This window comes from Microtus ochrogaster, linkage group LG3 (assembly GCF_000317375.1).
Source record: "Microtus ochrogaster isolate Prairie Vole_2 linkage group LG3, MicOch1.0, whole genome shotgun sequence".
Lineage (NCBI taxonomy): Eukaryota > Metazoa > Chordata > Mammalia > Rodentia > Cricetidae > Microtus > Microtus ochrogaster.
The window spans coordinates 3,499,094-3,514,114 of NC_022029.1; the positions used below are offsets into that span (position 1 = coordinate 3,499,094).

General features: G+C 34.5%; 1 protein-coding gene across 4 annotated transcripts in view; it reads left to right on the forward strand.

Moving 5' to 3' along the window:
• Positions 1-15,021, forward strand: part of Trps1 (transcriptional repressor GATA binding 1) — a 237,887-nt gene that overhangs the window by 121,550 nt on the left and 101,316 nt on the right. For 2 of the 4 annotated variants that reach the window (XM_026785897.1, XM_026785896.1), the window contains exon 5: positions 5,028-5,060. The exons of the other annotated variants lie outside the window; for them this stretch is intronic. In XM_026785897.1, coding sequence (XP_026641698.1) covers positions 5,028-5,060 — 33 coding nt within the window. The remainder of the gene's footprint in view (positions 1-5,027; positions 5,061-15,021) is intronic. 4 annotated transcript variants of the gene reach the window in all.

A 15,021-nucleotide genomic window follows, 5' to 3' on the forward strand; every position in this document is an offset into this window, starting at 1 on the left:
TCTCTCTCTCTCTCTCTCTCTCTCTCTCTCTCTCTCTCTCTCTCTCTCCCCCCCTCTCCCCCACTCTTGTGTGTGTCTGTGTGCCCTCTTAGGTTAGTCATTTACTTTTTTTCTGTAATGATTACTTTGTGATGCTAAGAGCAGAGAGAATGGGCAAGAAAGACAACAGGGGAATCCTGGACTCCTAGGGACAAAGCTAGAACTGTTGCTTATGCTTTGGTCTTTTCGCGTTTTATCTACCCATTGAAATCTAAAGAGGCTAGAGACAAAACGACCCCTGTTTCCTGTTAAACAAACAGGGAGGTTCTGATTTGCAATGCCTTACTCAGATTCTGACACTTGGGGAGTAGATGATAGTAGCCATTTGAAATTTTATGAGAAGGGACATTTTGTCAGGCTCTATTGGCGCAGAGGAAGTCATGTCAACTGATATACAATAGTGCTATGCCTCATTTTCATTGAGACCAATTATCCTGAATGTTGGGTAAATTGTCTCCTTATTTGTGCACTTTTCTTTGGTTGCCATTTGTTCTCAGGTCCGTTTCCAAGTGAAAGTATAACAAGTTGAGGAAAGGGAGCCTTATCTCTCACAGCTTCAACTTCATGAAAAATTGGTCATTATTGCATTTGAAGCTCAGTAAAAAATGAGTAGGATAAAAACTTTATCTGTGTGTGTGTGTGTGTGTGTGTGTGTGTGTGTGTGTGAACTAAACATAGAAGATGTTAGGTGAAGTTGGATGCTTTGTATTTTTTTCAGAAATATTAATGTTTTTATGGTTTCATTTTTCTGATTTTGACAATGCCAAAGTCTTATTTGTGAATAAGCTATGCAACTTTAAACATTAAAGACATGTTTATCTTTCTGAGAAATTGAAGGTAAAATGTATGTTTATGTCACTCATCTATTCAACAGCTTTATCAGATTTTTGAACCTGTTAATAGTGAAAATTGAATTTATTATGTAACCTGACATATCTTCCAAATATATATGTGGTTTGCACAGTTTCTCTTTGTTTCAGAGGATACTGGACCCTTGAGGGTATTACATGATAGGTATACTTCAGAGGTAAGAAGGCAGATGGATGGAAAACAATTATAAAAGTCAGACTCACACTGTATACCTCTCTCATGAATTATACTATTTGAATTCTCTTTACTAAAATTTATTGGTAGGAAACCAAATCTGAGTTAGTGTTCACAATTGGACTACTGGGCAGCGTTTCAAGTGTCAGCTGGCAGTTAATCCTTATGTGACTATCTAATTTATTACTAGTGCAAACAAATAGTCTGGTTCTTTGCCACATAATTTAATGCTGGACAACTTGGGGCTTTCTTTTGTTAATGTACTAGAGCTAATAATGTTTTATCTTTAGTAGGTTGTTGATTGCTTTCTTCTGTATAAAGGATGGATAGATGACTTTTAGTTTTGATATTTTATATATTTTTAATCATGGGTATTAGTGATTAGTCTGTCATTAATATTATCTTCCTCCTTTTCTTTTTTTCCTTCTTGTCCCTTGCTCCCACAATCCTTTGCTCCTTCCCTCTTCTTTCTCCTGTTATTCCTTTTTCTCCCAGTTAATCTACAGTAAGTTCCTTTCTAAAATTTCTTGTCTTATCTAATTATAAAAGCAGTGTGTTGTAAGAATGTAAGAAATTTAGGGGAAAACACACACATATGTGCACAATACGAGTCTTTTGCTAGTATGTGTTTCAAGGTTTCAAAGATCTTCTATTACAGACAATGAAACTCAGCCCGTTATAACATTACCACTATAAACAGCATGACCATTTCCACCTGACTGATCCTGAGAGCATTTCCTGAGTGCACAGGGCAAGCCTTGCCAGCTCAACGTTCTCTCTATATATACTGTGCTAACACTATTGCTACCGTGTTAGGTGAAGAATGTGCTGAGCACAAAGTGGCTATGTCTATAAGCAAGATCTGTTAGGCAAAGAAATTAAAGTTTACCTAGAAGTCTGCTATGTTAACACCCTCTAAATTTCATGACATGTCAGTTCTATTCTGTGCTAGAAATTTCTGTGGTATGGGGAATTTTGTTATCCAAGCATTTTACATCTCAGGGTATATTTGCCATTGAAACAAAAAATGTGATGAAACTGATTTTAAAATTATAGTCAATTTCTATGAATATGATTTTACTAGTAATAGTTTGTTAATAACTTCTTCTATGCTGGGGAAGATGTTCTATATAAAGATTGCCTGTGTAGCCATGTGTGTCAATGTTATTGGCTTAAGCAGACTCTTTGCGTATAAGAGTGATGTGGTTGGGTTTATTAATGTCAGGCAAATGCATATGTCAATTTTCTAGTTGATTTTAAGAAGTTAAGCTTCTATTATCATCCTTTGATCTGTCTCAGGCTGTAGATTTGAATATTAAAATACTTTCAAATTTGTGGTTCTCTTTTTTCCTTTGTACTCAGAGTTCCTGTTTTCTCAAGGACCTCCTTTTTTTTTTTTTTTTCTGTTCTTATCTGAAATCTCTCCTTTACTGTCACATAGCCTGTTTCAGTGACATCTTAAAAGAGCAATTACTTAAAGGAGACTAAGTTTCATGAAGGCAGCGACTCTGCAGGTATATATTATATGAAGGTCTGAATGTGTCACGTGACTCAATGTAGACATAGGTCCATGTTATGAAGAATAACAAAAACAGTAACAACAACAATAACAAAAACAACCTGTTAGCACCTTTTTTGCTCTTCATAGTGCAGTAAAAAGAAGCACATTTTTTCTTAATTTTATTCTTTATCTTAAAAGCAGGAAAAAATTACGTCTCATCACAAAGTTGAACTAAGATAGCATATAAACTCAGTAAAAAATTGCCAAATAGTAAATGTTAGTAGACTAAAGAATAATCTGTAGAACATGTGGCAAATAGTGATTTTTACAGTGGTTGATTAGTGTATGATGTCCACATGTTATTAATCGTTTATAAAACACAAATATGGTAAATGACTATGCTGGTCAAGTCCTGTAACCTCTCATTTATATATTTTTATAAATTAAAGGCCATGGAACTTTTTGAAATCATGGTCATTATTTTGTTTAAGAAAATATTTTAATCTGGGTCAAAAGAAAATTGATATTTATCATTGTTGGAATCTCTAAAATGAGTGTTTTACTTCACCTTTTTTGGACCTAACCATGGACACAATATAAAAGGAGCAACTATTGCTCTTTTATCATGGTTTGGCATACAGGAATTTTGTTTCTGTGCATAGGAGAAGTCTCTGAGGGCATGGGTGCTTGGTGCCAAGGTAGATCACCTGAGTTTGGTTTCTCCGAGCCCCATGACTAAAGGAGAAAGCCCATCAAGTCCTTAATGTTATCCTCGGACCTCTACAGCCATACAATGACACATGCACCACCCTACCCCAATAATGATGATATATAAATCTTTCGTTAAATTTTTCATTCCAAATTCTCTCTCATATTACTAAACTGTGAAAAATAAAAGGAATATTGGGAGCTGAGAGGTGGCTCACAGTTAAGAGTACTTGCTGCAGAGGTCCCAAGCATCCATATAGGGTAACTCGTAACTATACTTAATCCCAATTCCAGGAGGTGCAATGACTGCTTCTGGCCCTCCAAAGACACCTTTCTCAAATACACACATGCATACACACACATACATAAGATAACTTTAATAAAAAGGTAAAAAAAAAAAGCAGCAGATTTTTTTTTAAGTACTACCTTGTAGTGAGTTTATGATGGGGCACCATTATAACTATTAACTCAGAATAGGTATTCAGTATGCTTTTCTGAATTCCTTCTCCACTGTTACCGCTCTTTAGGACGGGTTATCTTTTAACAGTGGCTGAAGGCAGTCAGTGCTTGTGAAGGTCACTGTATGGTAGAATATGCATTCCGTTTTCCCGGCTTTGTAGCAAAGGGCACAGTTCCTTTCTGTGTCTGTTGAGGAGTCCCTTAAGATCCCTTTCAAATTAAAATTGTGGGCCATTGAGTTAGTAAAACCTCTTCTCAGAAGATCTCTTTGTGAACAAGTACACATCGCAGTCTGCATATGTCTAGTAAGAAAACCTAATCGAGTTTTACGAAATCCAGAGTCTGCTAAAACACCAAGCAGACGACTGTCCACAATAAACAGTTCTTGGTATACCTAGATGATTTGTCATTTAGATAAAAATGTGCCAGATGCTTGTAAGAGAAGTTTTAATCCTGTGTTTCTTTATACACTGACAATAATCTTGTATATTCAGTAGGACCGATTGAATTTATGACTCTTTATTCAACTAGAGTAATCTTTCTAAAAAGAGAAGAAAGAAAATCTAAATTCTGAAAGGAGTGTATAACCTCCCATAGAGTTGCTTACATCAAATGAACATCTTTGACCACTGATCTTAGTCATGTAACATTTTGCGTACGAATATTAATATATCTTCTGGGTGATGATTTGATTGTATTTGTTTACTGTTGTGTAGCATAATAACAGCATTTTGTATTACTTTTGTATCACATAGTTTTATTGAGTAAATATCTTGACACTAACAAAAATGGCATCACATTTTATGCTTCTATTCTTGGAATGTGAAGATATATGTATATGTTTGTATGCATTAGCTTATACCTTCCAGTTGGCCAACAATTCTTTACAATCTTAATTGAAAAATTATTTTGATAGTTAATTCTTGAGTGAGAAATGAAATTCCCATGTGTACCACCAAAACTTAACTGGAGCCATATTCGTATTAGCAGATATTAATAACATTCATGCCGATTTAGGTTGATTTACTACATATTATCATTGTGGACGTCAGAGAATCATTTAAATGCCTAGACTAGATCTGAAGAGATTCTTCAGTGGCTTTCCTAACCCATTTGCCTAGTGCTAAGGACAACTCGCCAAGGAGTTTGCATGAGTGTTAAGAGAATAGATTTACAGAATATAAGAGTTCACGTGTGTGCGTTCATAGTAACCACATTAGAGAAGAAAAGCAGAGCTGTCACATGTCCCAAATCTTACCATGGTGCATCTTTCTAGGCTGTGGCAATCTCCGGAACACCAAACAGGAGGGTAAGTCAACACTGGCATCTTTGATGCCTCCTTCATGACTTTATCAAAGCCCCTTAAGCCCTTTACACTTGCTGCCTCTCTGTTCCTTGTGCTTCTCATCTGTTTCTGTTAAGAGGAGAGCTTGTGATTAGCAGTGTGGTCGGGGCTATGGTTGGGTGCTCTGAGTACAATCTCTGCTTTGCCCTTAAACTGAATATAAGTCTCTCTCAATAAGGTAAAATCAATAAGGTTATCATAAGAGATTTGTCTGATTGCAGAGGAATCCATGTTCCTGAAAAACAGTTAACTTGACTACTTCATAATCAAAAGAACAATCTTAAATCAATACATAATTTTAAGGACCTAGATATTATCCAGAATGGAGGGCATTGGAAAGGAAATTCAAAGCATGGGTACTTATTTGAATAAATCAAACTCCTTTTTAACTGATTTATTACATAAAATAATAATAAAAAACTTCATGGACTTTTGGATATTAGCAATGCCTTTTTCAAGAGTGTATATAATTTTGTATTAATGAATTACAGAGTATACAGATTTATCTCCTCACCTCACCTCACTCACTCTCCTTATTTCTCTTCCTCCCTCTCAATTCCTCTTTCCGTCTCTCTTCCTCCTTCCTTCCCTTCTTCGGTACTGGGTATCAAAGCTAGGATCTTGCTCAGTCTACAGAAGACCTGTGCCACTGAGTTCTGTCACTAGGCCCACTTTCTCTCATCCTATTATTTTGAATAGAGTCTGGTCACTTGACAAAATTTAACACATTACTGACTTTACACTCACCATTTGCTGTTGTTAAAAACAAGTCAAACAAGGCATAATGTCCTGAATCTTTATGCAGCTCATACATACTGAAGTTTTTATCTTTCTTCACTTTACTTTTGTATTATGAATCAGCAGAGCATGAACTTTGAAAAATACTTCCTTTCAAGAAATTCCCCTTGTTCACAAAACAGCATACATCCTATGATGTGTTTAAACAGTTGGACCTTTGGCATATACAAAGTTTTAATCCCACTGGGGAAATCGCAAAGCTAGGCATTTAAACTATTTCTGCTATCCATATTTTATTTATAACATGCAAAGCTCATAAATGCCATCACTCTGTATCTGATAACCACTAACTGATTTTGTTCCTAGTATGTAAAATATTTAGTGTAATACATCATGGTGACTTCAAAATGCATCCGTATCATAATTTTGATAGATTGAAGATCCATTTTTCCTCAATGCCTTATTTTCCTTAGAAATTTACCAGCTACCTAAGGCTTGTCTATTAACTATATAAGTGTGTGTAAACAGACAAAATATAAAAATATTTGATGTAGGAACATTTGGATAAGCATATAATTTTTCAGTTCTGTAATTCTAGATACTAAGAAAAAATATTTACTTTATGAGGCTATAAATAAAACTTTGTAAAACAAAAGAAAATACTACTAGGAATATATTTAACATTAATAAACTTAGGTATGGATTTGTAGTATTTTCAAATCATTATTATTAAAGCAACTGTAATAATTTAAAGATTTACGTTAGTTACATCAAGCTAAGTTTATAGTCTTATCAAAATAATTCTGTAGTTTAGATTCTAAAAGAATTGTTATATATTATATTTAAATTTCGAAGTCAGTCTACTCTCACAAAGCTGGGATTCTTAGAATTAATATGGTTATCTTACGAATCATATCAAAATGAATTTGATACGTTATACAATTTATTAACATAGTATACACATAAAATCATTATGAACTTATCGTAAGAGATGAAGTCATTTTTAATACTGATACAAAGAGATTCTGAAAACTCTGTTTTGTTCTTCACACTTAATTGTGGTTTGTGAGCACACACAGACACCCCAAGGTTTAGGTCTGAAAATTTTGTTCTGTTTTTTTTTCATTCATGTTGAATTTGTTCTTGCGCAAAGCCAATCAATACCAGAGGTCAGCAGAATTCGGTTTCTGTTGTCTCTCGCACAAGAAACAATAGAGAAGTAAGAAAAACCAGCAAAGGTAATGGCACTTTTCACTTTCTCTGTCGCCTGTGGATATAGCTTGTTTGCTCAAGGTGCACCAGAACAGATACAAGCACATAGGTCACCGCTTGGAACCAAACAATCAGATAAGAAGAGACACGGAATCACCGAAGGTAAATGTGTTTGCTAGGATTGTGTTCTTTAGGATTCATTCCTGTGGCCAGAGCAAAGGGACTTCACCTCTTTATATATTTTTGGCAGGACATGTTTTCTTTTGATTTATTGTGGGATCTCAAACTTATAAAAGCAAAGAATTCCAAAAGTTAAATTTCATGCTTGAATACATATGGAATGCCTTTATTAAAATTTACTTTGCTTATTAATAAGCAGTCAGGTAGATAGTAAAAGGGATTTGGGGTTGATATATAAAAAAGGAACGTGATCTGTTAAGGTTTTCAGATTTGAGAAAAAAACACACCTATTTAGCAATGGAAATTTAATCTTTGAATTATCAATTCCTTATAATAAATATTTTGTTTACCTATAAATACACGTGCATCTGTCTAAATATATATTCTATGTGTGTATGTATGTGCCCAAAGATGTTGTTGGAGTCCCTTGGACTGAAATGATAGCCTTTGTGACCAGCCTGACATGGGCGTTCTGAACCAACTCAGGCCCTCTAGAATATCAGGAGGTGTTCTTAGCCATTGACCCATCATTCCATATGCCAAATTGTAATTTTCTTGGACAAAAAAAATATAACCTCACAAAATCAGGGACTTTATTTTTAAGACATACACAGGTGCATTCCTGAGGTCTTTAAGTAATCCTGTGGTACCATTAAATGAGCTCCACTCTAGGGAAAAGAAAACAAGAAAATCCTTCTTTAGTTTGCACCATGACCATGTATGGGATCTTGGTCATAGCAGCGCTAATTAATAAAACCCATCATCAATTGAGAACTATTTATGTGAACTTAATTTTACAATGCGCTTTTAGTGTTTATATTTTAATGCTACGGTGAATTTTAATGTTTATTCCCTATTTGCCCAAGCATGAGTTTTAAATTTAGCATTTTTTTTGTAGTTTCAGAGACTCCACTATAAATCCAAAGAGAATTTGTCCAATCGTCTGCCAGAAATATGTAAGGAGGTAAAGAATCCCTTTTCTTTGATCACAGCAGTGAATAAAAATACACTTGATATCTACAGATTATCACTTGTTAGTTCTTTTTTTTTATATAACTTTTTGGAACTGCAGTTTCTTTTTTTTTCTTTTTTTTTTTAAAATTTATTTATTTATTGAGGATTTCTGCCTCCTCCCCGCCATTGTTAGTTCTTGAGCATGTCTTCGCTAAGAATTTAAGGTCAGTTTCAGGAACAAGGGCTGAAAGATGGAAGAGCTAGCGTAACATCCGGGCTTCTGTGTGCTCTACGAGGATTTTAGTTTTGTCATCTCCTTTATTTCTTTGAGTTTTCTAGGACACACACAAAACGTGTGTGTGTGTGTGTGTATGTGTGTGTGGTGTGTGTGTGTGTGTGTGTGTGTGTGTGTATGTGTGTGTATTTATGTGTCAGTCCTGGAATTTAGACCTAAGAATAATTGTCTAGAAACTACTGACAGGATAATAACACCCCCCCCCCTTATATATAGTAACACTTCCAGTCACAATCAGGACATATATTAATGCAACTCTTTAAAAGTATTTCCACCATGTCTGTTGATGATTTAACAGACCCTGAATGATTGCATTGGCTGTGAGGTGGTGTATATATGAATCAATGCCTGTAATATCGATGTGTATTTTTTTCTTTGCTGAATTAAATGTTTTAGGTAAAATCAAAAGCAAACATGAAATCCCATGAATTACTGTCAAAATAAAGTTATGAGTTTTGCAACAGAGATATTTTCAAAGCTGTGGTCTACGTTATTTTGTTCACTATAAATGTTTAAGTTTTTGAAAAATCATGATTTCTACAATAATTGATTCTACTTGTGAAGTATCATTGATTTGCCTTGAGCTGTCCATTTATGTAATATATATTAGGCATTTAGGCCATTAATAACAAATCAGGAAATGAGCCATTTTAAGGTAAAATGACAGCAACACATTTTCCTAAGGCGTTGAGATTTGAGAAAAACAGTCTTACTGTAGCAATGGAATGTTAAGCTTTAGGTTATGAGTGTTTTTAATGCATATAGAATTTAGCTGATATCCCATTTCACTTATATTTTAATTACATTTAAGTTATTATAAATGTTGTCTATACAATACTAGACAAACATTTTACACTTATAATTACAAGAAAACATGCTTGCCAAATTTTATGATCAAACAATTTGGTAGTTTTTGTTGGCCTAACATTTATTGAGCATTAAATGCCCTGGGATGAACAAAATACCCACATTTCAAATTGCAATTCAGTCTCTTTCTTCTTCTCTTTCTTTCTTTACTTATTTATTTATTTTCCTTAACTAATGATCATCTATTGAAATGGACGTCAAGTCACTAAAGAAATTATCTTGAAAGAGATTCTTTTTTATTAGATTTCGGGTTATTTCAGTCCCCTTAACTAGAATATGATTTCTAAAGGCAACATATTTCAAATTTACATTGTGGATTTCAAAGTTAATTAAAAATTTAAGTTCAAAGGATTGCTGTAATGAGGACTTATGAGAGTGAGTCCTCTCCATAACATTGTTAAGAAGTCCTATTCATTTGAAGGATGTGTTTTCACTCTGTTTTGCACAATATGTGCCTTTATGACTGAAATTTCATTTATTTTTTGTGACACATTTGGTTTTATTGGTTTTTGACTGTCAAGCTCACTGCCTCTGAAAAATCTATTACAGTTAGAAACAAGAACAAGAAAAATGAACAGCAGAAAAGTGGAGAGGAAAGGAGAGTTCTAAAATGTTACTATAAAATAGTACATCAAAAAATTTTAATCATCTTTTGATCACAGTTTTTTTTTCAGTCTATGCTAAAGGCTTATGTTGGACTGTTTGATAATATTAGGAAAATACATAGGGGCATGATGCATATAAACATATAAGACATGTCCCCTTAGTGGTTTACAGAAGGTCGGTGAAACCCATGACCAATAATTATTTACATGTTCTAGCCATGTATAAGGAATTTTTAAAATGTGTGTCTGTTAAAGCTATGTATATTAGCTGGGTGGTGGTGCTGCAGCCCTTTATTGCCAGCACTTGGGAGGCAGAGGCAGGCGGATCTCTGAGTTTGAGGCCAGCCTGGTCTACAGAGTGAGTGCTAGGACAGCTGCAAATATGAATTAAGTACTTGTTTAACTTGTAGCTTGCAACTATGTCTGGGGCAACATTCCCATTGCCTTTCTAACTTCTTCCCTCGATTTCCTTTTCAGATGATCTCTGCTATGCCATATTATATTTCTTCAGTTATAATAAATATGACCATTGCCCCCCCCCTTATATTTTTCTAGTAAAATTGGCATTGCAAATCTGGCAGTGGTAACACATGCCATTAATCACAGCACTTGTGATGCGGAGACAAGCAGATCTCTGTGAGTTCAAGGCCAGCCTGGTCTACAGAGCGAGTTCCAGGACAGGCTCCAAAATTACAGAGAAACCCTGTCTCGAAAAACAAAACAAAACAAGAACAAACAAAAATTTAGCATTATTAGTTTTAAATTTTGGGATGCTATTTTTGGGGAAAAAGTCGTAATTGTGACAAATCACTAGGCTGCAAATTAATTTCTTTAATAAGAAAAAATCAGTACAAATTACAGAAATACACAATGGATCAACAATTTTCATCATGAAAATAAAGACAATAACTCATTCTTTAATTTTTGATGAACCACCTTTACACACCTTTTCCCATCTTGCTAACTTTATTCTTTTTGATCTTCTCATTATAGGACAGCAAATTTATACTGTTTTCTGTGTGTTTCATATTATCTTTGCTATCAGCTGACTTCTTTTGGCTTCAGGATGACTCTTGTCATGTGACAACATAACAAATCTTTAAGATTATCACCGTCTTTGGTAACATAGCTATCAAGCTTCTGTAATACACTCCTTTATGTCATATGCCTGGCCTTTTTTCCTCTGCACATTGAAGCCAGAAGCATTTTTTTCACACTTATTTGTATTGTTTTAACACTGTCGCACTAATTAGCTCTTCAGAACCCCGATGACATCCCTTAGCTTCTTCACGCTCTCTTGCTCTTTTTAAATAAAGCTTTAAAATTGCACGAGATAGAAATCTTCGGACTGGTTGTCTTGAGCTGCTTTCTACAAATGGGCCTAAAAGTTGTGCCTTGATAAAGCCTCCCAGGAAGGTGTGTGTGTATGCGAAACCATTGCAGAGCATATGAAAGTGATGCTTTTGCATGGCTTGAGAAAGTGAATAGCAAGTATTCTTTACCTAAATGGAGATACTTCAAAGAGTACAGACTGCAGTGTTGGAGAGATGGCTCATTTACTAAAACACTTGCATCTCTTCCAGAGAATCCTTGTTGGACCCCCAGCTCTCATATGGCTCTTCCTAACAGTGTGCAAATGCCAGCTCCAAGGTATCTAAGTCCCTCTCCTGATCCATGGGCACCAAGCAAGCACATGGTACACACACAAACCTAAGACAAAATACCCATACCAATAAATAAAGAAAGATAAAAACAAAATCTTTTAAAAAGGACCAGAAGATTCCTCTTCCAATTTAGTTTTTAGGAAGTTTTTAAAAAATAATTTGTTGACAACATCAAAGCAACAACTACTATAGCCATGAAAGTTTAAGACAATTTTTCCAAATATGGATAAAATTATATTTTAATGCACAATTTAGTTCCAGTTCCCTTTTCCATTAACAATGTATTTATCAATAACCATGCAAAAGGATTTGCATAGGCCATTTGCTGTCTTCAGAAAAAAAAAAGCGAATTATGATTCTTTTTCTACCTTTCACTATTTTAATATTGAGTTCTGTTAATTTTCAGATGTTTTGTATGTTTTTTTTTTCAGTTTAGTGACAAAGGATTGTATCTTTGATCCTTGGTAAATGGATGCTGGCTAGGGATTAAGACTGTGTTTCAGTCTTCATCTCAAATAACCTTCCTCAATGGTTTAATCTTTCTAAACTGTCATACCATGGAGAAGGCTTAATTGGTAAAGTGCTTACATAGTAAGTCTGAGAACATGATTTAAAATCTTCAGAACACAGGTAAATGGGGCACTAGTGGTAGTCTGTAGTTCATTGCTCCATTGCAAGGTGTGATGCTGAGACAGGAGGGTCATAGGGAGCTTGTGAGGTCAGCTAGCTTAGAGGAATGCCCTGGCACAAAAAGTCCCCACCTCAAATGCTCACACATGCACATAAATGAATAGTCACCAAGCGCACAAATGAAATAAAATGAGGTTGATTATATATACATTACCCACAAATTATATATACATTTGGAATCAAATGATATAAAGGATCGTAGTATACAAGCAAATGTTAACAACCCCACAGTTACTATTTTTTTGTTTTTTAAATAGACATTTAGCAATGAGGGGTTGAGTGTCTGCATCCTGTTTTACCTGTTTCATCAGGATGAGATTTTTGGATTATACCAAGCACCAATGACCAGAACAATAACCAGATGGGTTAAGGTTAACCCTTTGTTATGGTGCTGCCTGTGTTGTGTAGGATGCAACTCTTGTCCTCTTCCCCCTGAAGACAAGTAGTATTTCATGCTTCTGGTAAGATAAAACCGTTTCCAGACGTTGCCAAACATCTTCTGTGAAATAAAATAACCCTCTTCTCAGAAAGATCCCAGCACTCTGGAGGAAGAGGCAAGCAGATCTCTGTGAGTTCAAGACTAGCCTGATCTATAGAGACAGAGTTGCAAGACAGTCAGGGCTACAAAGTGAAATCTGTCTCAAAAAAAGAATCTTCCAGTTAAAGACATTAATCAGGTGAGTCTCAAAAGTAGACAGAAGTTAGAAAATGAATATGTAGGGCATTTGTTCTTTAGTCAGGGAAGCATACAGATTTTTGTAAACATTACACCCTGGAAGTGAGAGCCTTGTTGCTGAGCAAGAGTCCTAATCAGAAATTATTTAAATTTAAATCTATCTTACTGTTTATTTATTTTGTCTTTTTCCAGGGACATTTTGTTAATATATTTTTTTCTGGATTCTGATTTCAGATCATAATAGTTTAGTAAAACTAAATTGATGGTTAAAAAGTTATCTTAGAATCTTCACATTTCCCTATTTTGATTCACATCATCTCTTTCCAAACAAATATTAGCTCTGCGGCAACTAGTCTATTTTAAGTGTTTTTAAAGGCTTCAACTTCGTTTTTTATTAAAATATCTATTTTTTTTCTCACTTATCTTGTGTAATATTAGAATCCAGGTTTGGTCAATTAACTTTCCCAGAAAAAAAGATAACAAGAGGTAAAATATGTTAAACAGAAAAAAATTAAGAATAATGTCAATCAACAAGGATATCTTACAGTTATTTACTCATCTGATCAAAGGAAACTAGGTTTTAACACTTATGCAAAATTTTATCATCTTGTAGTCATTATTTTTTTATTTATAGATGACTATCACACAGTTGCCTTCATATTTCCTCTGTAGCTGAGTCGATCTTTGGTCTTCTCCTCTGGTCTCTATTATCTAAGTCTTAGATTATATAGGTGTACCTCACCCTTGATGGTTCAATAAGATATGTTTAAATTCCTTCCATGATAATTTTCATCAAAATGTGACTTCCCACACCTCGGTAACACATCGTTAATAAAAAGATACTCTTCTCTTTCTTTTGACCCCATTGCATATATATTCTTGTTAATACCTTGTGAAAAGCCTCTATGCATTTAAGGAACAGCAGCATAGGCAGGGGTTTAATGGTGTGCTCCTGTCTATTTTGATCAGCTTTAATGATCCATATGTTTGAAGGATGATTGCCAAGTTTATTTTTTTCCTGTAGAATATCATAGGGTGGAATGAAATTTTGTTAGAAAAAGCAGAGAAACCAGAGTGAAATTATAGAGTGATCTCAACCTAAACTAAGCTTTTTTTTTGGCATGGATTTCATTCATAAATCATAAATGGAGACCTATAGCTAAACTTTAATATCTATCCAGCTGAAACTAGCATTCAGTGTTTTATATAAAGCAAGGGATTGTGGGTGGTAACCAATGCATTTTCTTTTAGTACATCATTAAGTCATTATATATCAGTCACAATCACCAATGCGGCAGTTACTCTGAATTTTAGTATTCTTGTCCATAGCAAGTGCAGAACAGAAATGCCCTTATGTGTTCAGTTGAATGAACAATCCTTTCTCATCACACACAGCTTTGGAGAGTTATTTGCTCTTCCAAACTATGGAAGAAAATAGTGGAGTATTCTGTTTATGATTTCTTAGAATCACAACATTTAAAATATATATATTATCAGTATAAAATAATGATCTTCTTAAGAAATGTAGTATTATCATTGATGTCACTCTAGCCTAATTTAGGACAGTTACCTTAAAATATGTTGATCTATTTTATGTAAATGTTATATGTCTCATTAATTTCATTTAAATCCACATAAAAGGGGATAGATGGCATTACATATACTATACTTCATGACAAAAGTATGTAAGTTTGGGTAACCACACATTCTTACAACATCCCCCCATTAAATGAGGAGGGAAATTTAACTCTTCTGACTATGCTTGTTAATGCATTTATATTCAATTTCTTGATACATTTGGTTAATGACTCCCAAGGAAGAATTTAGTTCTGGAGAAGTATCAGATCTCCTTTAACTCCATGTGACCCTAGCCAACATTTTAGTGGAGTAAGTTAGGAAAGCGAATATGTATATCTTTGTCTTACAACTTTGACTTTCTCCAGCTTACCACGATCCTGGGAAACTCTCTGTATTCCCTGGTGTTTCTGGAAAATCTTCCATGTGCACTGCCTTAATTTTCTCAAGTTTGTACATGGTCATCTCT